The sequence below is a fragment of the Seriola lalandi genome, unplaced genomic scaffold, assembly GCF_002814215.2.
Source record: "Seriola lalandi dorsalis isolate HSWRI2012SDOR001 ecotype SW California unplaced genomic scaffold, Sedor1 jcf7180002054938, whole genome shotgun sequence".
In the NCBI taxonomy this organism is placed as follows: domain Eukaryota; kingdom Metazoa; phylum Chordata; class Actinopteri; order Carangiformes; family Carangidae; genus Seriola; species Seriola lalandi.
This window is the reverse complement of record NW_019525490.1, coordinates 2,818-27,730: the sequence shown is the minus strand read 5'-3', so window position 1 is coordinate 27,730 and position 24,913 is coordinate 2,818. Positions and strand designations below refer to the sequence as shown.

Below are 24,913 nucleotides of genomic sequence, written 5' to 3'. Positions count from 1 at the left end.
ACCAGCAATAAACTACAGCTCACAGATTATGCCTATGAGTGAGTTATTGTGTTATTCACAATTAATATTTTGTAGGTATTTGTACATAGTGTCTGTGTAAATAAGACTGAACATTCACATTTTATCAAAGACCAAGATGTACAAAAATACCCATCCATGTCATTCTGCTTTGAAACAATTAGACATTGCAGTAATCAAAATTTTGGACTTTATTTAGCACATCCCATGTTTATATTACCTTAATCTAACCTAACATAAACATAAACCCTAAATAATATTGGATGTCACACTTTTTTTCCCCTACTTTCCCTTCCCCTTCTTTTTTTTTTTTATTCTGATAAAGGATCCTCCCCTTCTTCACCTGTAGATTCTCTATTTAGAAACAACAAAGCACCCTGTTGGAAAAAATCGCAGTTGACCAAGTTATGCTGACACGTTTTCATCAAGAACATTTACATTTTCTCAGGGTCTAGAGGTTACTTACAGGTGCGAGAACACAGAGGCGCCAGTAGAAACAAAAATCAGACATCAAATAAAGGAGGAGTCTGAGGAATAAAATTTCTATGACATCTACACACACACACACACACACACACACAAACAAACAACCACAAGTACACACTCTCTGCTTATCAACAGGAGAGTGAAAAAAAAAGCTGACACCATGGTAATGGACATGAGGGGAAAAAAGGTGGCTCTGGCTTTTTCACCTTATTTTTGTGTGTTCAGTGGTTGCATAGCAATGTGTTTTCTATAGGTCACACAGGACAATAGTGAGGCCATGAACAGTGCACCTATTGTGATGGGGCTCACCAGAGGGACTTTGTCTTTGTCAACAGTGTGGAATGTCCCAGGGGGCTAACAGGGGCAGGATAGGCCAGGCCAGAGAGCTACACTGCTCACCTCCTCTGCCCTGGAACAGTCCCTCAAACTCTTAAAAAAAAAAAAAAAAAAAAAAAAAAGCTTATTTCTATACATCCAGAAGAAGTGGGAAGCAGAAACAAGACTGAAGGAAGGATGACAGGGAAAAGACCGGGCTAGCTGTTTGAAGCTGCATCAGAAACGCTCTGCTGGTGACCGAGGGGCTCGAACGCGCCGTCATGAGCTCCCATGTGGGAGCCTCTGGGGTAAACGTCTCAAGCAGAGTTGGAGGTCGTGGAACTGAGGATGCCAGTGAAGAAAACAGCAACGGTGAGACTTACACCCCGTGTTTCAAGGCTGTGAGACCTATGCTGCGGAGTGCAGATCCAGCCGGAGAGGGAAGGTCCAGCACTGTGGAGCATCTGGTGAGACCTGCCTTGCCAGGGAGGAAAGCCCATAGAAAGACCTGCAGCGAGGACAACAGAGGAAGATGGAGAGACGGAAACGAAGAAAGGGATGAGGAAAGACAATATGCGGAACATGTGGGAGGCAAGGAAAGAGGAAAACAAAGGCAGAGAAAGACTGGAAGAACTGAGACATGTGGAGATGGAGCCCAGGAAAGTCAGGGAAGAGGAAGCACTGAAAGTTTGTCTAGCAGTAATTCTGACATCCAGTTAAACAGTGCTTTGGAAGTTGGAGAAGGATCAAACAACTTGCAGAGAGGACACACATGTCCTAGACCACACAGTATTGGCTTCTCCCGGACCAACACCACCAATTTAAATGCTCAGTCCCCTCGGCCCGCAATGAGGTCCATGTCTTCCCCTCTCCCTCAGCCTCCTATCCAATCCAGATCCACACCTCTGTCACCTCAGAGACTTTCATCCAGGACAGCTGCAGGAGACCGCTATCCATTTAGTTCACCCAGAGAGCTGGATCCATTCTGGATGGAGGTGCGAACAGGGGCAGCAACTGGACGTCCATCGCAAAGCCATCATACTCAGACGCGCATCCCATCCCTCACCAGCTCAGAGTTAGGAGAAGAGGAGGAGGAGGAGGAGGAGGATGAAGAGGAGGAGGAAGAAGAAGAGGAAGATGTGGAAGATGGCGAGGAAGAAGGCAGCGGTGTGATGGAGGTGATGAGTCAAACCATGACCCCGGCAGTGGTGCCGCCTTGTGTTCCTTTCGGGGAGAGGAGGATGAGTAAAAGAGAGAAGAACAGGATTAAGTGTCTGAGGAGGAGGCAGAGGAGAAGAGAGAGGTGGAGACAAAGTCAGCTGCAGGAGAGCAGACAGGTGAATGACACAATGAACAGAGCCTTCGGTCTGACAGTGAAGTCACTGTTCTTTTGCTAAATATTTTGCCAGTGAAGTGGTGATTAAATTATTGAATTTTTTTCCCCCCATTTACCAATTGATTCGATAATACAGTGCAAATCATTTATTAAACAGTGAAGCTATGTGAATTTTTTAGGTGTCTTATGAAAAACACCTGGAGACATGGGACAATTACCTAATGCTGAATGACATGTCTCCATTTTCAAATGCAATCTTTATCAGTTTGCATTAGCAGTATAGTTCACATTGAATAAGTAAAAAAGAAAAGACAACCTACAGTGGGTATTTTATTTTGGTAATATCATGACTTTTAGGGAATAAGTGGATGAAGCAAATTCTAAAGTTTCTCAAGTGACATCCTGAGATTTATAGTCGAGCAGTTCAGTTGTGTGTGTGTGTGTGTGTGTGTGTGTGTGTGTGTGTGTGTGTACGTGTACAATAGATACAAAAACAAAAATCACATTTAAATATAGCTGCGCTGCATTACTTTTCACTGTATTTTATTTATGGCACTTTATATGTCAGTGTGTGGCTAGATAGAGTATTTGTGCGTGTGTTCATTTCATCTAGACTCTGACTCTCGACAGCCCTATCAGCACCCAGCTCATCTCAATAGCCATTGTCTGTGTGGTTTAAAGTGGGGTTACATCTGAATTAGTTGCATGATGAGGCTTGGGCAGAGAGCCCTTCAAAACCAAGCAGACAAAAGAGCAGATTCTATTTTGATTGGCTGCTGCAGATCTGCAGTCACGTTGGTGGATTGAAATTATTCTAACTGCTGTATTAGAGAAAGCTGAATAGAATTGTTGCTTTGAAACTGAGAATATCCATTTTCTAATTCTGGTTCCCCCTGCTGATTATATTGTTTTTAGTTAAGATATTCCCCTCTCTCGCTCATTGGAGTTGGCGTGTTAATGTTCAACCACGATGTAGATGCACAATACACATACCATCTGGCTTTAGCAGATATAATTGTGTCTATTATTATGCGATGGATTATTACTGTGGGAGAGAACAGATGCCACCATGAGGAAAACGCATGAATTGTTTTTAAATTTTTCCCAACTTGCCCCATAATTATCACAATTGTAAGTTAAGGGTCAAGAGCCAAATGTCGGAAACTCAAGTTTCTTATTCTGAGCACCCCCACTATGAAACTGCATCATCCGCCACAGATGAGTTCAGCATCAGCTAGATGTGTGGTTAGTGATGTTTTTTGTTTGTGTGCTAGCTTGGCTCTCTTCAAGGTTCAAAAATATCATCACATCTAAAGCTCACTAATCAACATGTTATATCTTGTTTTTTTTGTTTTTTAATGGGTACACAAACAGAAATGTAAAGCATGTAATGTAAGTTATGGTTTTACTGGGAGTTATGTGCTGCTGTTATGTGCTTCTTGGCAACTTCAGCTTGTCATTGTTATAGTCTGGTATGTTTATTAACCAAACAAAATTCAACATAATAATTAGTCTGCTTTAACACTGCTTGTAGTCATATATTTGAACTTTGGAGAAACCCAGGCTAGCTGTTTCCTTGCTGCCGGTCTTTATGCTAAGCTACGCTAATGGTGGCCAAGCTCCAGCTCCATATTTTACACAAATGCAAACAGTGGTATTGATTTTCTCACCCAACTCTAAGGTGAAAAGAGAATAGGTGCATTTTTCCAATTAACTATTCCTGTAAACTTTGATTTATTAAGGGATATTGAATGAGCTTGTATGCTCATTTATCATTATCAAGGTTTATTGAATATGTCTTTTCTCACTTCTATCCAACTTTGCACTTGCACTGTTACATTCATTCCCAGTTGGGAGCAGGTCAGTACACCCACAGCATTTCTGCTATTAACCACTGAGCAACACTGCAACGCTTGGGACTGCTTCTGGCAGGTCAATAATAGTTTTTCTAATTCACCTTCTCATGTTTTCTCAGCCTTCAACCCTCTGGTCACAAAGCCTGGTTTAGATTTCAGATGTGTATTTCACAGTTTGTTTGAACAAGTACAATGTTATATTTATTTATCTCCCCCCTCCTAAATCGTCCATATTACTGCATCTATGTGATTTTTTAGTTTTAGGTTCTCTGCTAGTCATGTAACTCTACTTCTGAGTACAATATGCAGCGGTACATTGTGCATACAGTATGCAGTAGCCCGAAGGTCAGCGCGGGTGTTATTGTCATCCAGTTTCCCACAGGAAGTGGCTTCATCCTGTGTGAGGGAGAGGAAATGAGTGTTGGAACCTTTTCCCAGCTGCTCCAATATCTGCTGTACAGAAGCAGAAATGTGGTTTTAGTTGTTAGTTGTTTAGTAGTTAAAGAAATATAATTCTTTCAAGTGAATTGGAAGTTTGCTCCATGTATACTAAAAGATGTTTTTGATTTATTAGTTTAAACATGTACTTCTCTGTGATATAGAGTAGGTGTATGTATTCATTTATGGACACACTTACCATGACAAAGCTGCCATGTTAGTGTGCATGTTGCCAGGGGAGAACCTCAGTGTTCATGACTACTTGGGAGCCGTGTGCTCTGTGTTCTCTACTCTGTGTTAATGACACACCTTGGGAGGCAGGGCTGGTGCGACGAGGAAGTCCCTGGAGCTCCCCCTGGGTGAGAAAGTGGTAATTACTCTGGATTCAGCCCCAGGCTTTCTCAAGAATGAAGCTTCAGACACCATTCCCTGGGGGTCAGGTTACACAGGTCTGAGGGTGATTCGGGGGACTTAAGGGGCCCCAGACTCCAAACCGGTTTTGGTACATCCTCTCTTATGAGTTACAGTTGGGGATTTGGATTTAGGTGCAGAGGTACTTGGGAGGGAGGGCAAGTTGACTGCTGAGGAGAGGAGAGGGATTTGAGCAGTGGGCGTGGCAGTGTATTGTGCTGTATGAAATAAAAGGATGTTAACTAGATTACAATAGCAAAGGACTGGCCATCTGCAGCATAAACAAAATGTTTAATGTTTATCTTACAGAGTTGTGTATGCATGACTCATACTGGGCCTTATGGAAAACCTACAATAGATTGCTCAAGAACAACAATACCCTGAGATACACCACTGCTCTGTTTTCTGTGAAGTGAATGGAGTTAGAATTAAGGCCAACCTCAGGGTCAGATTGCTCTTGCTATGTTTATGCTGTACAGTAAGATGTGAGAAAATGTAGATAGACGTCTCACTCTGCTCACACCTGACACCCTTGTGTCTCACACATATTATTATGCTGGACAGGTGCTTGTCAAAGACATTTACACTCATCAAAATCGGGTGTATTAAAGATGGAATCTCAAGAGGACCACAAAAGAAGACATTTTCACATATATCTATTACAATCTGTTGCAATGACATGTTGCAGTGATAATATATGCTTCAAACCGCATATGAGGGTCAGATCGTAATCTATCTGTCTAAAGAGCTCACTGTTATGTAGAGATGGGTTTCACAATTCATTTAAAATAGTATTAGAAATTCCTGAATCCGATCCACAACATGGAAAAAACAAGCACTTTATCAGAACTACATCTGCTCGCATGTTTGAATGTATGCACATAAATATATACGTGCATGACGAGGAGGTCTGCAGTCATGCAAGAAGATATTTGCTTGCATACAAACATACAAGGGTGCTGATACTGTATATCTAACAACCTTCGACAATCCGTTTGATCTTTCATTGTTTAAAACTCTCTTTCCTCCCTCTGCCTTTCCTCCACACTCAGAGTTCAACAGGGAACCCATCCAGCAGCAGCAGTGAGGATGATGAGGACGTGAGCGCCGGGGACAGGGAAGGTTACATCTGCGCCGTGTGTTTGGATGTGTACTTCAGCCCTTACATGTGCCACCCCTGCAACCACATCTTCTGTGAACCCTGTCTGAGGACGCTGGCTAAGAACAGCCCCACCAACACCCCCTGCCCCCTCTGCAGAACAATCATCACACATGTCTTCTTCCAGAAGGGTGAGCTAATGGGCAAAAAGCACTTGCTGTACTAAACACATGATTTGAAATACTTGTCACATCTCTACTTATGACTCTGCTCAGTGTTCTACATTCAATAATATGAGGTAGATAAAACGCATTTTAAAAATTTGCCAGTAAAAGTGTATTTTAAAATAGCATCATGACTCAGTAACAGCGCATTAATATAAATGCAATGATGGTTAACACACAGAATTACATGTATATTTGCAGTTATACGTGTATTCTTATGTGTGTTGGTTGTTACACAGATGAGATCTAAGCTGCAGAGTGTTCAGAGGGCCCAGCTGCAGATGTCCCATAGGGAGCAGGGTAGACCTTTAGTTCAGCTCTGACCAGATGAGTCACCCAGACAGTGAAGACAAAAATCAAACACAACCTGAACACTTTTATTTACTGCTTTCTGACAGAAATAAGAAGAACTATCCCTGGAAAATGCATTGCGATATGATAAGAACAGATGAAAATGAAACCCTAATGCTGTTTGTAATGCCTTCACACAACAATGTTACACAGTATACTGTAATAATGAGCTTTTGCACCTCTATGCTATATACTGATATTCATATTTTATGTAACCTCATAATCACTGCACACTGATTACATAGGACGTAGTCTGATTTGGACAAATCCATGAATAAGTAATGAGGTTCTCTGATTCGCGTTGGCCTACTTCTAGATGCATGTAGGAGAAAGTGAGCGGCAGGGACACTGCTGTGGCCATGAAAAGGCAGAGTGGCCATGGTTATGAGGACTGCAGACGCACTAAGGACCCTTGTTAGTGATTAGGTGGCACGGATTGTAGATTAGATTCTTGTGTTGATTACCAAAGCCAAGGTCACACTGAAACAGAACGAGGAGAAAATGAGGGAGTCTAGTACTAATGCTGCGTCTGCTGCTTTGGTTTTTTTTTTTTTAATATATTGAATAAATCAAACATTATCTATCCAGGCTATCAAGAAGCAGAGGTGTGAATAAGATGTTCCCTTTTGATAATATTATGTTTGTCTCTTTGTCTTTCTTACAGAGCTGAACCAAACAGCAAGAACATTCTTCCCAAAGGAATACCTTTCCCGGAAACAGAATTTTCAGAAAGCAAGTTGTGCAAAGTGGCCTCTCCCGAGCTGCAGAAAACTCTTCCGTATCTTTGGAGGCAAGTTTTTTGATTCCCCCATACAGGGAAACTCTCTGCTGGGGATTAGTTAACAAGATTAAGCAGTGATCTACCATCTCCCAAAATTAGTATCTTACCTATGTACAACCACAGATATTGTACTATTAATTGATGAAATAGAAGATCCAAAATCTTGTAGTATCATTTACTCCAAATACTTCAAAAAATAAGTGGCTCATTGTATTCAACTTAAGGTTCACAGCTTTGAGGGAGGCAGTACCACGACATGGGGGAACTATATATAGCCATACTTTGGCAAAATACTAGTTATCTGAAACATAGTGAACATACAGATGGACAGTTGAAAAGTTGATTATGCTGCAGTAGTGGAATTAAATATTTCTGTTTGACATTTTGGCAAAATGCTGAGGTTATGAGTCCTGGTTCTCTCAGCAGATTTGCACCCACCTAATACATGTTTGACTGGCCAGCAACCAAATGAAAATAAATCAAAAAGTTTCACATTTTATGTATTCATAAAACTTTTCAATAATAGTTTCTGTAGCTGTTGTCTTCCTACATAAGGATATGCATGTTGTTTCACAGCCTTTTCTACAGTGTCAACTATGCAATTCCAGTGGAGAAAACAAAATTTTAATTTATTTTGTTCATTGCCTAAAACAATCTGATTTTATGACATTTACTTGAAAAAAGCATCAGAAACAGCCTTGAACAAACAAAAAACAAATGTGTAACTCCCCTTCATGTCATTAACAAGCCCAAATTCCCAGAAATGTTACTGAGCACATGCCCTTGGTGTCCTTAAAAGCAGCCTGCCATTTTTTCACTGTGAAAATGTTGTCAATATTGGAATCCATGGTACAGCACAGTACAGTAAGAAGAAAACTAACTACAGTGGAAATTTGTGTCATTTTAATGAAAACCGCCAGATGAGATGTCTCACTTGTTTCAATCAAACCAGGCTTCCAGAGGCAGTCCAGTCCCATTGCTAGACGCCAGTTCCCCCATGGAGGAGGCTACCGTCTGGACGCTATGGACTTTGAGGATGACTCTCGAGGCTGGCGCTTTGACATGGACATGGTCATCATCTACATCTACTCGGTCAACTGGGTTATCGGCTTCTTCATATTCTGCTTCCTTTGCTACCTCTTCTTCCCTTCATTTTGACAGCAACACTGAATGAGGGAAGGTTGAAGACACTCAAGGATGAGGCTAAAGTGAGGAATATAAGATGAGGCAAAAGCCAGGGAAGTACATACAGGGGGAACCTGAGCTGTAGAGTTTAATGAGAAGACAATGAGTGAATTTCAAGCAGGTGGGATGGTGTGGTGGCGGGAAAACAACGGTGTGCCAGCTTGTTGTCTCTCATTAATAAATGATTGAAATGGGGAAATGGTGTAGGGGGATGTTTGGGAATCCAGTGTTCTCTGTTCTCTGTCTCCACATGATGCAGATGTAATGTGGGTTGCACAACATGTCCTGCTCCTGTATGGATGGGAGTTAATATAACAGCTTCTACGTACTAGTACTTTACCATCAACATAATCCCATTACAATCTATTAATGCTTCACATTTTGATTAGGAGCACAGACAACTGGACTATTCGTACTCACACTACTTTCAATGATGTATTAATAATGAGAATTTTTTATAAAATAACTATTTGAATGGCAAAATCCAATTTACTTTTCTTCAATTGTATACTTAATAACCCAAAACATGGCCTCATTTCGAGATGTACAAAGTGATGGTAAAACATTCTCTATGACGTATAACAATACTGAGTCCTAAAATAATTTTAAACATTCAAACAGCATTTTCAAAATCTGATTTCTGGTAATAAAGTAGAGATTTTGAAGATTTCTATAGTGGTTGTTCATACTTTTGCCCAAAATCTAGAATATAACATTTCAGTAGTAAAACCGTTACTGAATATTCCTATGATAATACTGAAATGTAAATCATAGTTTAATAGAAACTAGTGCTATCTAAACCATAATAAACCAAACAAATAAAAATAAAGGAATAACAGGAGTGAGCACTTTTTGGGTGGATTTCCATGTTGCTATGACATCAGAAAACTAAATTAACAATTTGCTCTTTGATATGAGTTTGCATCATTTGTTTATGGTTTTACGAACCTCTGTGTTCCAATTTGCCACCATACACTTTATCCTTGCAACTAAAACCTTTTTATTGACTCTTGAGTTACTGTATACTATATGGAATGTCTTTTTTCCAGTGAAAATTAATTTTGTGTTTTCTTTGTTCCTAAGCACCTCCTGGAGGAAATTCATGTTTGGTTTGACTAAGTCACCGTGTTTTATAGAAGATAAATGTAATAGTTTACATAGAAACACATACATACAAGTATGTAGCTTTAAAATGAATTTGTAAATTACAAGTGATTTCCATTTCAGGTATATGAAAGCATATGTTATAGTCAAAATAATGCATATGTTGTTCCCAGTTTAGTATAACAAGTCATCTATAGCCCATTAGTTGATAATGACGATAAAGTTATTATAAATGAAAACAATCTTTATACACTTTGGAATAAAATATGCTAATAATTTCCCTTTTTTTTTTTTTTTTTTTACATATTCTGAATATTTATTGATATGATGAACCTGTGGTAAAATATTTATCATTTTAAGTGGGTATTATCAAATGATTGGTAAATTAATAAAAAATATAATAATCAGTTATTGATTATATTTTTAATTTCTATAATTAACATTTCTTTCCTGTGTTCAAATGTGGTATATAATGTGTTGCTGTGTGTTTAGTCATGTGAGCTAACGAGTTAGATATGTTGCCCATGGTGGAATGACCTCTGCCTATTAAACTGGCACCTGGGACATACAATATCTCCCCTGTGGTTGGGAAGCACCCAGAGCTATAGAGCAGAGCTTGTGCAGGACATAAAGCACTCCTAATATACTATTTGGATTTACTATATGGAAAGGACAGGTTCTGGATAAGGACTGGACTCCTGGAGTTTCAATGATGAGATGTACAATGCCCCAGAGTTTGTACTTTAGGTAGGCAAGTCAGTAAGGCAGTAGCATTTAACTCTTGGCCAAGTTTTATTGTGTTTATTTAAAATGGAATGAAAATATTGGACTTTAAGCCATTTAAGAATAATTGACTGGCTTTTTTAAGAAACTAGGAGTTTGGTTACAGTGCCATAGCTGCTAAGAGATCAACTCCAAAGTCAGAGACATAATCATATGAAATTACACTGTAATTTTCTGACTTTCCTGTACCACTCTGTGCTGTGTGTCTCTGTGTGTTATATGTAATATGCATGTCTACAACACATACATAGATGGATTTTTAAAGCATTCCTTTGAGTTCACAATGAAATAGTAATGCAGATTTTAAAAGAGCACTCATACACAGAAATGGACTCTTAATGTATACAGAATATCTACCACATTTTCCTCCCTGTGCTTGCGAGAAGCAAGGAAAGGAAAATACCCCCTCTTGCATATAAGCATTATAAATATACCATAGTTGACGGTTCCAATTGGGTCAATTTGAACTGTGGTATTCAACGCTTAAGTTAAATTAATTTTATTGTACTTCTTTACTGGGTGGAGACAAAGTGGTCAGTAGCCCGAATTTCAGACGTTTAGGAGCTCATACACAGCTCAGGGCGGGGGTCTGACTTGATGGGCCCTATTAGTATTCTGTCCTTTGGATGCGCAGCCACAGAGCCACGTCAGGCCTGTAGCAACTGCTCGTCTTCTTCTGCCTCTCCAAGGTTAGAAACAGGCCCGCACGACCAGCTGGAAACACTCGAAGAAACACAAGCTGGAATTGAGACCGCGACACCGGGAGTTAAGTTTTTTTTTTTTTTTTTTTTTTTTTTTTTTTTTTTTGAACGTTCAGCTACGGCACAGAGACTTAAAGTGTCGGCTGCGCGCTGTGAAATCGTCAGCGGGGACGTTGGCAGCGTTGTTCCGTCTCTGTAAGGAGGTTGTGCTGCTATAAGAAAAGATCGTTATCGCCCGTCTTATTTGTGCTTAATGGAAACGCACAATCATAAAAAATGGTTGCATTTGGAAAATATCCGTGAATGCCATCGTCTCCTTCCGACATCGGTGCGTCAGAGAAGACACCTCAGCTAGCTGGACTCCGGGTTGGGTGTGAAGTCTTCACTGTGCACCGTGTGCTGCTGGAGTGAAGGTGACTTGCGCCCCGTCGCAGTCAAGGCAATGCGGAGAAGAGTCGCAGGCGCTCATCCGGTACTTCTCTTGCGCTCTGAGGCTCGTCTGGGAAATTATTCGCTCCCTCTCCCACAGTAGAGAGGAGAGGTGAACAGAGCAATAACAATAATCGAGGTTCAACCCAGCCAGTAGTTGGCAAAGGTGAATTGAGCGTAAAGGAGTAGAGAATAAGGTGAACAGTAAGGTGCAGGGTTGTAAGGCATAAAGAGAGAAAGTGGTGGAGTTTTGGGGGGGGAGGGAATAAGACCAAACCGTTCTGTATTAGGGCTGTTTTATTAGTGGATGTGTATGCATGAGTTCTGCATCGAATGGGCGCAAAAACCGCCCCAGATCCGCCGGGAACATCTTCCAGATCGGCAAGCCTCCTTATCGAGACCCACAAAGGAGGGAGAGCACCGAGAGTACCCGCAAAGCCCAGCGCGCCGTGGCCGACTGCAGAATGGTAGGTTTGCGACACGTCAATACCTGCATGTTGCCTCTGATAAGGAGTGTTATGTTATTATCCCAACCTTTCTTTGTTCTAGGACACTCGGCTATCCCGTGGATGCAGGATGCACAGCCGACAGCTGTTAATAGCTGCAAAAAAAAAAAAAGATTGTAACTCGGTGTGGGAGCCTAAAAATAGCTATATGCATTTGCATTGCTTTGTCGACAGTGAAGCCAAACAGATCATCTCGGTTTGCAGATTGTCTGTGTGATTTGCATGTGGAGTGTGGAAAGCTGCTGGTGATTTGGGCAAGATTTCAAAATTGCTTGAATTACAAGATTATCTATGGGGGGAGGGGGGTGGTGGGGGGTATTCGTGATTATGGCACAGATGTCCTGTGTTTTGACAGATGCTGGCAGGAATGATCATATGTGCTTCTCCCTTTCATACATCAGTGAACGTCATGGAGACTCGCTGTTCGCATTCAGGAGTAGGTATAGCAGGATGCTATGCAGAAATTGCACAAAATGAACGAAATATTTGTGCCCAGATCTCAAGATCTGAGTCTGTGCAAACAACCAAAGTTAGCATAATGGGATCCCACCAACCCCCCACCTCCGCGCCAATAATAAATCAATTCATTCACCATGCACTCTGACTTTGCGGACTAGCGATTTAATGGCAATGCTTCACGTTTTTGCTTAATCACACGTTTCTCGCAGACATCAATGGGCTTTTGTGACCGCATATGTGCAAGGTTGCAATTTTTGAAATACTACTTCTACTGAAGGCATACCTCAATGCAGTTGCGCAAACAGATTATTTGTCCCTAGTGTTGGGAAAAAAGAAAAAAAGAAAGAAAGAAAAGAATAGTAATGCTGGATATAGTGATGCTCAGCATTTCCTTCTTGGCTGACAAGTCAGTATAACGGCTATTCCACTGCAATGACCAAATATGTAAACCATATTCAAGAAAAAGTTGTTATAGGGTTATATATATTTATATATATATATATATGTGTGTGCATGGTGTTTACATGACTAGGTTATTTAGGAAATAACTTCTTTTTCTGTGATTTTATCATCTCATTGTAACACAGATCGTCCAAGAATTCAATACACTTGTGGCTTTGTACCGTGAGCTGGTCATCTCCATCGGCGAAATCACTGTCGACTGCCCTTCCTTACGGGCCGAAATGCTGAAGACTCGAACTAAAGGCTGCGAAATGGCGAGAGCGGCACACCACAGTCTCTCCTTGATATCGGGGTGAGTTGGCACAGACGCTGTCCATGGTGCTGAAAGTGTAAAACCGCACCAGCTGGGGCCGCTCTGCAACACTGCTGCGCCTGAAGTTGTAAAGGAGCTAATTTTACCAAAGTACATCTCTGCATGATTTGCATAAGCATCCCCGTTATAGGCACATGTAAACTTAAGCCCGCTCCTCTACACTTCAAAGAAATCATCCAAGTGTCTGCTCCATTAGCGTGAAACCGCTGAGTGGTGGGGGTGGGTACGGGGGTTGGGGGAGGACGGGGGGCAACCTTACAAGGAAGCAATCACAACAACATACTGTGGCCTAACTGGCCACTTCCCATTAGCTGGTCCTATAAAGCGTTAATGCATAAAGTGGAATGGGAGTGGAATGCATAAGAATATCTGAGATAATAGTATCAATAATGTGGAGTCAATGACTTGTATTGTGAGAGTTGCTCTGTGTGTGTGTGTGTGTGTGTGTGTGTGTGTGTGTGTGTGTGTGTGTGTGTGTGTGTGTATTTTGTGGGTTGTGTCGCTGTTGTGTATATTTGAACATTTCCATACTAGAATACTTCAACACTGCAGCAACAGTGGATGTTGTTGTTTTTTGGTGTGCAGAATGCTGAGAAGAATCTGAATCCTTGGATTTTTCTTTTATCAATAGGAAAATATTCCATGATGAAAGAGTCGATGCGAAGTGATTAGTTTGGAAGTTTTGCTAAATCAGAGAAGATTTTCATGCTGAAATTGATTACAAGTGGTTTGTTTAAGACTTCTGTTTTTGGTTAAATATATGGGGGAAAACAACAATGTCGTTGACTTGTCACATCCAAGTGTGTTCTCCTTTGAACGCAACATCTCCTCTACATTGGTGCCAGTTTGAAGGATGGGCAAAGTGAGGCTTGGGATTTGAAGGTCCTCAGTGAGGCTAAGATGCCAGCTGACTTGGCACCCTCAAACTTACTTAAATAACAATCGGACAGACTGAAGCCAGTGGTGAGAGAGATTTGGAGGATGTCTGCAGTGCTAGCTGCGTGCCAAAGCCCTGGCACTGTTGGAACAATAACAGCCTCAGGTTTACTCTAGCTATAGCCCATATTCCTCATTATAAATGGCATATTTAAACTATTTGCTGGAGACCTGTGAAATCATTTAATGTTCCCTCACTAGTCACTTTTATAAAGATGAATTTAAAATGTATTAGGCTGTACTCTGCTCTGCTCTGTAACCTATTTCCTGCCTCAATAATTAATTCACTTGCTATATTGTACAGTGATTTAAGAATGCATGTCCTTCACTGTCTGTTACATGCATGACAAAATCTTTCCATTTAATCTATAGAGGCTTTGAACTGCATGTGCATGACACATTCATATGGTTAGCAAGTAAATATGTCTTTTGCATGTTTCCTATCATGAAGAGGCATGAATCATGCAAGATCCATTGAACAGGAGCATCTCAGTTGTTTTTTATAACAAGGCTTTAATGACATCTTATTTAAGTCTGTGGAGAAACTGCAGTTTACTGTGCAGCACCCTTATGCTCTGCATGACTCTCTTTCCAATATATAGCTTGTAATTACACAACTAGATGTACTTATACCTGTCCCTTCAAGACAATGAGTACTATCCATTATGGCCCTGTGCTTGAATTTTCTGCTGCTGCTGCTGCTAGAGTAATAGAGATGGTGCAGCAGCTTTAGTGAGAACTCTAAGTTCCTACTGATATCAGCATCAACATCACTGTCATAATCATCACAAGCACACAGTCTAAACCTCCCTCTCTAAAAGCTGTACAGGCCATTTCCATGTCTGTCTCCACTACTAGAGACACAGAGCTTGAATTAGACAGAACAGATCATTCCCTTTTAATCAAATAAACCCCGTGTGTCTGAATGGTTTGAGTGATGCAGGGCCTTGCCAATGTGCTAGAGGAAAGCTGATAAGCAGGATAGCATTGATGACAGCTGTGCTTTAGCAACAGTACTGTAGAAGGCAGCACTGTGACAAAACAAGGATGGGAAGGAGAAGCTTGCTGTTGGAAGAGGGGAGAGCACAACAGCATGATTTGTGCGCGAAATATTTGTACCAGGTGCAAGTTTCACACCTTTCATTGCTGTCACTTTCCCATGCGATATCACACCCACTGAATATCACCTGCTGTAGTTTCCCCCTTGAACACCAGATTTATGTGGTTGTGAAGCTACTGTGGTGTCTCATAAAAGCTAGCGATCGGCTCTGGGTAAATAAAAGAAATCTACCTTTGATCTACCTCAGTGCATTTTATTTATATATTCTCAGACAGTTAAACAAACTAAAAATATGAACACACTGCTCGTACAATAACATAATCAAGAGTAATGCAGTGGCTGACCTTATCAGCTCTCGATATAAAGTAACAGAAACAAGTATGAAGAAGAAGATCACTCTTATTTACTCATCATTAATGCAAACTTTAATGCACAGCTTATCTCTCATTCATTCAGTAAAGTTTAGACAACCTTTTTTCTATATATTTGAATTTACAACACCTTCTACATAGCTAATACTATTAAGGATTTGTAATCGTTATTCAGGTTATTGATCATATTCATGTAAACACAAGTGGACAAAACTGTCAGTATGACCATAGCTATTCTTCTTATTTGTAAAGATAATTTAAAGTAAAAACATCTTAGTGACCTTTGTGGTTGGCTGTTTATGTTGTGACATAGACGATGTGCATGCTGAAAATTCTCTGGCAATCTTATTTACACATGTAAGTGATCATATTCCTCAAACACATGCTGCACTCAAGCTTTGGCAACTCAAACCACAATAACCGCTCTAGACAAGACAAAATCATGTCATCAATCAAAGGTTCTGTAAACGATCCTCACTGCCACTAGATGTCGCACTAGACCACCAGCATCTCAGACCAAAACAAAATTATTATTATTTATTGTAGAGAAGCAAGAACAAAGTATACATTCAGTGTATACAATCAAACAAACAGTCAGAGTATACAAAAGAGCATGCAACATACAAAGCAACCAGGGGAATTAATTGTGGGATTATACAAAAATACATAAAGGTACATATGTCCAAAGTTTTGCAAGCCTTTTTTTTTTAATTGGATATAGATATTGATTCAATATATTGTTCCACATCTTCAACAAAAACATGTAAATTATTTTTTTTATTACTGAATCCACATTTATGGATACAACATTTTAATAAGATTAATACATTTATTATAAAAATGTATTCATCATTCTTTTTTTGGTTTCTAAAGAAACAAAGCACCACATTTTCCATAAATGACAATGACAATGACAAATCTACTGAAGGCTCTCCAGAATTTTTGTGTGTACAAACAATGCCATAAAAGAAACCTCTTTCACCTTATTTACAATCAAGTAGTTATGAGGAATCATCCAGACCTTCTTCCAATTGATATAATGAACATAGTGGTTCCAGTATGACATAACATATGGAAGAGAAACAATATCTTTCTGAAATACAGACCAAAACAAATGCTTCTTCGGGGACACTTGCGGCCTCTGTTTGTCTACAACCCCCTCCTCACAGTCTCAGTCAGCAAAGTGTTACGAAGCCCAGTGAAAGCGGCCACTAAACTCACAGGAAAAAGCACAACTGAATGAAGTTATCCTGTGTACACCATCACTCCACTATACCTTTACATAGAAAACGTGTTAATAGTAAATAGAAAGTTGTTTGCTGCTAACTAAAAACTGAACCATTTCCAGATTTTGTCATTTTAATCTTGAGTCAGGAAGTTGGTCATTGCATCCAGAGTTCATCTAGTTCCAATAACCTCGCTGTGTTCCCACTATGTGTCATTTCAGGCCAGAGGATGGGGAGATCCACCCTGAGATCTGTAGGCTCTTCATCCAGCTGCAGTGCTGTCTGGAGATGTACATCACCGAGATGCTCAAATCTGTCTGCTTGCTGGGCTCCCTGCAGCTCCACAGGAAAGGTTATTACATGAAGACGCCTCATTGGAACTATTGCTTTAAACTAGCTTCCCTATAGAGTTTGTGCATGTATCAGCGTGTGTTTGGTTGTGAGCATATGCAAGTGTGCTGATTTATACACCGCATACTTTGTTTTTTACTTTTTGATTTTAATTGGTGTAAAATAAACAACCAAACAATCACAAACGTTTTAACGGATGAATGTCATCACAAGCAGCCTAATCAACAATCCTGAATATATGTGTGCAAATACAAACCAGTAGCCTACTTTGTACATTTAATGAAGTTTACAATGATCATGTGATCTGATGGATAGTATTAGGCCAGCTCTTGTTTTGTTTTTTTCCCCCTCCTTTTCTTTATGTTTTGATGGATGTTGTGGTGACACAAGATTAGCTACTCTCTCTGCGCTTTAGGTAAGGATTCCTGTGGCCCTCCCGGGGTCGACACTAAGACCGAGGAGAGCTCAGACATCCCCATCCTGGAGGACACCTCTTCCTCCCCCACTGACTGTCCTCAGCTCTGCTGGCTGGTGGCCACTGACATAGAAAACATAGAAAAGTAAGTGGACAAAAAAAATGCATTGCAGTGTGTGTTGTGTCCTTTCATGTGTGAGTAATTGTTGTGTTGTTTGTGTTTATTTATTATGGTGTGATGAAATATACATGTCTTTGTCAGTCAAAGCACATGTGTTAGGAAGTTCTTAAATTTTTGTAACATTATAATGACACTTTGCAGGATTGAAAAGATCACATTATTAACACATTAACATGTTGTATTATACCATTCATTCTGTTATTTACATTTTCAACATTATCAGCTTCATTTAAAATATAAATATACATTAAAACATCTTTGCCCTTTCAACATCATCAATAAGGTAATAGTTGATAAATAGTTGTAGCAGTTGATACATTTACAGATGGATTTTTTTTATGGAGATATAATTGCATAAGAGTTTTTGCATTAGAATTATAAAATTCTGATTCTAATTCTGAATATTTATTTTTATAGGACATTCTATAAACACAAATCAGACACAAGAGCAGACAACAATGTAATATAATGCAATGTAATGTAGTGTTTGTGGTTGTTTTTCATAATTGTGTGGAACATTTTATATTTATAAAAAAAAATTATATATAAACTAGTTTTTACTTATGATGCTACAGTGTAGTTTGTCTGTCTCTAAGTTTGTGTTTATGTGTGTGTCAATAGTGCAATGTTATAGATGCTGTAGGAAAACTACAAAAAAGGCCTTATTTGTGTTATTGCAGAGATATGCGGGAGATGAAGAACCTTCTCAGTAAACTCAGGGAGACAATGCCTTTACCATTGAAGAACCAAGGTAAGATATAAGGCAAATACTTTATTTACCTTCATCCTCCACACACACCTCAACCCTATAGATCACAGACAGATTTTTTATAGTCAAAATAGCTTGAAAAAACACTGTTTCACAGCTAAAACTAGCAAAAATGCCTGACTTGGCAATGGTGTCTGTGTGTTCTTGTGCCCAGATGACAGCAGTTTGCTGAACCTGACTCCCTACCCACTGGTCCGACAGAGGAAGAGGCGGTTCTTTGGGCTCTGTTGCCTGGTAACCAGCTAAGGGCCCCGCCTTCGTGGGTAGGAGGCCGCAACAAAGACACCATTACCCACTGTCCTTCACCACTTGTGTCTCCCACCAATCTATTACTGCCATTTTCAAATAAATTGTCTCTTTCTCTTTTTTTTAACGGCTGCCCATTTTATAATTTTATTTTGTAATACAAAGAAGAATTGTAACTGCAATGTAATGAAAACAAAAGTCATGAACATATATTTTAAGATATTTTGCAACAGATTTTCCCTTGTTTTGGTAAATGAAGTCAGATATCTGCTTGTCCAATGTAAAAGAGAATGAGAGGTCATTTGAAATAATGTCAATGTTCAATCACTTCCACAAACCTGAGTGAATGAAGTGAGGATTCATGTTTAAAAAAAGGGAATATAATTGTCAGTTTTTGTCAGAAATAATGTGATAACTTATAAATAGACGCCATCTGAATATTTGAGGATGGCACTTGCAAAGACAAAGCTATACCTTCGTCAGTCTAAGCTGAGATGACAAGTTTGTGCAGAGTAAGTTTGTTGTGTATTACAGTCTCTGTTTTCTGTTTCTTGCTGTTTTTTCTTCTCAATGTACTTAATTTAGTCTTCCATAAACCAAGAACCTGTACCCAACTTTAACTTTCCAGCTTCGAAATGGAATATATGATACAATACTCAAAAAGAAAACTTCTTTGCACACAATATCTATCTATAAATTGAAACATTAGACTTGTATATACACATACTCTTTACGCAATGCTCTCTGAATTATTTTAAAAGTTGGAGTTCGTTAGCAAAGAATCTGTCGGTTGGTATGAGCAGGGAGGGTCTCCCTCTGTCTGAGGCAATCAGTGCAGATAGAGGGCAGGCAGCATGGGTCTTGCTTAGTAATGATAGTGATCAATGTTTAGGGCACGGTGAAGGTACAGTAGTCAAAGCTGATATAGGTCATTTTACATTGTTAATAAAACTTTTGTTATTGAAACTAATCGATGTGTCTCTTTGATTTTTTTTTTTACATGTAAGCTCCTAAAATGTCCACTGGGTGGAGACAAACTACCATAAGACAAACTTGTCTGACCCATATTGGTGTTTTGGCTCTGCAAGAAATTGTTTGACATGGTTTCCTTTGTAAATCCTCAATAACCTCCAAATTGTAAATGTACTCTACTTATTATAATTTACACATACAGGTTAGGTGAATTAAAAAATTCAGCCTAGCTGGGATAGGCATAAGCCCCCCACAGCCCCAAACATCATAATCAGTATTGAAGATAGATAGATGGATATAAATATAGTTATATATGTTAAAACTACTTTAGTAATCATTTGTCTATATTTCTAAAGCTTTTAACCTGAATGCTTCCATACAGTTTGCAAGAGGTCACTGAATGGTTTGATGAGTATGAAAAATGGTCTGAAGCATACAGTATGCTATGGTCTCCTCAGTCAGTAGATCTCAACCCAACTGAACACCCCCTGGTAGATTATGGGCCAACCTTACGCCACCATCATCAAAACACCAAAGGAGAGAGGAGCGGCGTGAATCCCTTCAATAGAGTGTGATATAAGGTGCAATGAAGCTGTTTTGGCATCTTTTGGTGGCCAAACATATTACCAATGATGTTTTTTCCCTCTGTTTTGTCCACCCTCTGGGGCTGACAGCCTGCCTGTACATACCTACCTCTCACCCACCAGTCTTTGTGTGCAACATGGTGCAACTGCACATCTGCCGCACAAAGCATTTTGGTGTGATGGGGAGACATTAAATAGCTGGTGTATTCACACATTCTAACAGGCAAGTTCAAGCACACATGCACACACACGTACTCGCACCGTGAGAGGGCAGCGAGCCAGAGGCAGGAATAGACTGTCAGCAGGGCTTTGCTTGGCGAGAGCTGTCTCGTTTAGTAAGCAGAGGAGATCTTCTGAAATAGTCCATCTCAGTACAGAACACATATATTCAAACATTATCTCAAGAGACATTACAAAACTATTTTCCTCAAAACCAAGACCTACTTTTTGCAGTCTTTTGTGCATGCAACTCGAATGGTATATAACATTTTAAGAAATTAAGGTGTTTTATAACACTGCTGAGTCTATAATGATAGTACATCCATAATTATGTTTTCTGGGCCATTCTCTAGTTCTCAATATACTGCATTTGACAAAAAAGTACAACCATGAGAAGGAATTGAGCTTTACTATTACTTTACTATTTTTTTGTTGTGTTGATACTGTTACATTTTGTTTCATACATGCATAATAGCGTGACATTACAGTGATTTAAGTAGTTATACTTGAAAAAAAATTAATTCAGTCAAAAAATATAACTGATGATGCATGTGTAAAGGAAGATGAAAATTAGTGGTCATAAGCTCAGCCCACATCCTGCATCCTTAGGAAGTGCAGGGCTGGATACTGACAACTGACACCTTTTCTCCTTTACATCGACGTAATCCTGCTTCACACTCACTCATGGTCTGAGTGGCCGCAGTTGCATCCTCCCCAATACGGACACACACATTAAATCCTGGGGTCAAGCAAAGTGCAGAGTCCTTGCAGCGGCACTCATCGGTTTGATCTGTAAGAATGGTGTAAAGAAATAGGAAATGAATGACCACAATACTGCACATGAGTATGGATTGTATGTAACCTTGGACGTCCCTACCGTCACAGGTCTCCCACATGTGACAGTTGGTGCAGCCTGCCGTGTTGCGCTGTGGCCAGTTGCAGTTGCTGTCTTCGGCTGCCGTGAATTGCTTTCCCACACACTGCAGTGCGTGCACTTTGCACACAGTCAGAAGGGATGTTTTTCTGCTACCCTCAGCAGCAGTGGCACACAACTCCAAAGAAGAACTGGTGACAAAAACAACATTATCTTTATATAAATATGACAACAACAGCAAGAAAATCTGATAAATCAGATCAATTTGCAAAAATTCACGTCAAAATTGAAGCTTAATAAACATACCCGCACTCAAAGGGCATTTTGCAAACACATTTTCCTCTGGAAGCCTTCTCCCACAGTTTACATTGGGTAGGAATATGTTCTTGTTGTATGCTGACTGTGGAATACAAAGAAATCATTGTTCCACATTGCTGACTGACCAATATCCATGAATGCAAAATAAAAATATAGTGTATATAGAACAATAAAGTCTTAGTATAAATGAATATACTGCACTCAAATCTTGTTACTCGGCAGTCCCTTGTCTATTATATAAACCTTTACCTGGGTAACACTTACCTGGGCTGCATTTAACGTCTGCTGGGTTTGGTGAAAAATTCAGACTGGAGTCACAAATAGTTGTTGCTTCTCCTTGTAGCTGTCTACCCTCTGGACAGGACAAGGTGACTGTCTCCCCTATGCTATAGGCCTGCTTTAATGGAGAGGCTATGACATCATTAGCGAGGGACTCGATCCTGCACCTTGAAACTGTGACAAAAGTTGGAGTTTAACAGGGTTATGTGTTACATTCAATGTGGTGAATGTTAAACTTTGGTTATGGGCACTCACCCACACACAGTCCAGGTCTGGAAGACCAGGTTTGACCAGCAGTGCATTCCAAGGTGTTGAGACCAACAAAATGGTAACCTTCAGTGCAGGTGTACTGAATCCTACTACCCACAAGGTAAATGTCCTTAGGGTCCTTTGGAACATGGTAAAAATGTGGTTCAGTTCATCATAATTAGTTCTGAAAGTTTGTGTAAAAATCATTCAAAATTAAGATACTAAAATATAAATATCAAATGTGACCCTGTCACTTAACCAGGTTCATTTCACTTTAAAGTAGACACCTTAATTATTTAATTTCATAGCCTTATTATGTAAAAATATCCTTTTAAATATCTGAATGTAAATATAAATCCTCCATGGAACCCACACTAAAACATCTCCTACAATGGTGCCTGTTTTTCCATGTTAGGTCTCAAATGTGGTTTGGAGACTAGATTGTTAGGTTCACGAAATGACTTAATTTCTGTGTATTAAAAGTAATTAAATTACATTATGAATTACACTCTACTGTGTACTGCCTTCTGGGTAATATTGAATACCAGAAAAGTTGCATTTAGTGTGATTATGAACATATTAAAAGTTTGTTTCACAATGTACGGTAAACTCAAGTTTGGCCTCATCTTTACCAGGATGTAGCCATTGATGAGAGCAGGCGGGGTTCCACAATTCTGTCTTGCTGGGAGAGTTCGATCAAAGCACTGAGGCTCCATGGTTCTGAAGAAAAGTTGTTAAAAACAGGATGTTATATAACTGCGTATTGACAAAAATCAGTGTGAAACTTCCTCTTGTTGAATTCAATTGCAATGACTGGTGATGCCTGTTACACTGATGTTACAAAATTCATACTACATAATAACATTTCAACTCGCTCTGACTTTAAGTGTTGCAGATCTTGGTCTTCACATTCAGACGTTTCAGTGGGTTCTCCAATACAGGCTTGTCCTCCATTCTGAGGAATGGGATTAGAGCAGGAACGACTTCGTGACCTTCGACCCCCAGAGCACAATGACCAGGCAGACCAGCACGACCAACTACCATGGATCACTCCTTAGATTTATGAAATAAACAAGGTTAAGATCGTAAGATCTTAAGAATCATATCATTATTCAATCAAGAGTGAGACAAGTGACTTAAGGGCACATCATGGAGACAGTTTATTATATACTTATTATATACTATATACTATATTTCCCGAACTGTCAGATAATTCTTTTAAACATATCAGACCATATTCACTGAGATCAAACTGGCTGCAGTAGTGAAGAATCTGTCTGATATGCACCACCCACCTGGCTGACCCTCGTCTTCAGTTCCCCTCTCACAGGCCAGTCCTTCTGTGCCAGGTTTACAGATGCATTTGCATTCATTTCCATCCATGAAAGCCAGGCCATTGTTGCTGCAGGGACGGCAGTGGCAGGGGTCGCTCTCAGCAAGATACTGCTCTATGGCTCTGCGAAGGTAGAGCCTCTTTACCCCAGCACACTGAACTTCCTTCACCAGCTCTGACAGTGGCCGCAGCTGCCGAAAACAAGAGTTGGGGTGAGAGAGTCAAACTGAAGAGAGATCGAAAGGTTGTATAATTTTTTAGGATGATATACTAAAATGCACATAAAGTAAATCTAACATTATGTTCAAGGTTCTTAAGTTCAAAGAGCTTATTTTACTTTCCTTTACCTTTTTTTTTGTGACCTTTGGAAATGACCTGATAGAGTCAGCCCAGTTTGAGTACAGTTCCTGGTTCCTGTTTTGATCATAGGGCCGCATTGCTTCCAGTGGTATGCCATATTGGGGGTCTCCTCCCTCCACTCGCACATTCGGCTTTTCATTGTGTCTTGAATCACCTATTTTAAAAAGGTAAGCAGAGATAATCAAGGTCAAAGATCCAGAATTTCAAGAGCTTTTAAAAGCTCTAGTATGTTTGTAGAATTAACATCAAATTTTACCTCTAGTTGTAGATGTATGGCTATTCCCACTTTTGCAATCGTTTTTTCGGACGGGGATAAATAAATACCAACGTACACTTTTATCACATTCGTGATATGCAGTGCTCACAGACTCTTGAAAACAAAGGAAAGAAAAATGTAAAACAAAAGTTAGATGCAGAAATGAACAGCAGGATTGAGGCAATGCTTTATGGATGGAGAAGTAATTTATATCAAGCTGAGGTTTGGTTTGACATTAGAAAACTACTACTACTAATTATTTTAATACAGTACAGTTGCCTCCAACTACAGTAGCTACAGTTTCACTGACATACTGAACATTATAAAAAATCCAATAAAAAAGATCCAGTGTTGATTTGAAAATTCATAGAAAGTGTGAAAAAAGTGGCGCCATATTGCATTAAAAAAATGATCCAGAATATATTTTCTGAAATATGATGCATTTTCTTTCCTAAATATATAAGAAAATATATTGATATTCATTTCCAAATGATTCCATGTTTATTGCAATTGGTAAATGGTGAGAAACACACTATTTTATGCAGTATATTACTAGGAAAGACATTAGACAAAACCATTAGAAGAGATATGGAATAGGGAGAAAGAATGGCTTGATGTTAAGGACCAGAACATTAATTAAAAGGTACTTTGTTCACC

General features: G+C 39.6%; 3 protein-coding genes across 3 annotated transcripts; 2 read left to right on the top strand and 1 right to left on the bottom strand.

Moving 5' to 3' along the window:
* Nucleotides 1-866: 866 nt before the first annotated feature.
* rnf180a (ring finger protein 180a) lies at nt 867-9,947 on the top strand. The gene is made up of 4 exons (XM_023393529.2): nt 867-2,156; nt 5,913-6,150; nt 7,199-7,324; nt 8,268-9,947. Exons 1-4 carry the CDS (start codon nt 1,101-1,103, stop codon nt 8,471-8,473), a joined length of 1,626 nt encoding a protein of 541 aa, XP_023249297.1. The 5' UTR covers nt 867-1,100; the 3' UTR covers nt 8,474-9,947.
* A 1,051-nt stretch (nt 9,948-10,998) lies between these two features.
* rgs7bpa (regulator of G protein signaling 7 binding protein a) lies at nt 10,999-18,812 on the top strand. The gene is made up of 6 exons (XM_023393523.2): nt 10,999-11,984; nt 13,070-13,236; nt 17,072-17,202; nt 17,617-17,761; nt 18,478-18,548; nt 18,721-18,812. Exons 1-6 carry the CDS (start codon nt 11,835-11,837, stop codon nt 18,810-18,812), a joined length of 756 nt encoding a protein of 251 aa, XP_023249291.1. The 5' UTR covers nt 10,999-11,834.
* A 2,175-nt stretch (nt 18,813-20,987) lies between these two features.
* On the bottom strand, nt 20,988-24,340 carry LOC111644609 (complement component C7-like). Its single transcript, XM_087170242.1, has 10 exons — nt 24,257-24,340; nt 23,988-24,154; nt 23,603-23,831; nt 23,189-23,360; nt 22,940-23,027; nt 22,314-22,446; nt 22,044-22,232; nt 21,768-21,861; nt 21,465-21,652; nt 20,988-21,377 (listed from the first exon to the last, which is right to left on the bottom strand). Exons 2-10 carry the CDS (start codon nt 24,075-24,077, stop codon nt 21,193-21,195), a joined length of 1,368 nt encoding a protein of 455 aa, XP_087026368.1. The 5' UTR covers nt 24,078-24,154; nt 24,257-24,340; the 3' UTR covers nt 20,988-21,192.
* Between the last annotated feature and the right edge of the window lie 573 nt (nt 24,341-24,913).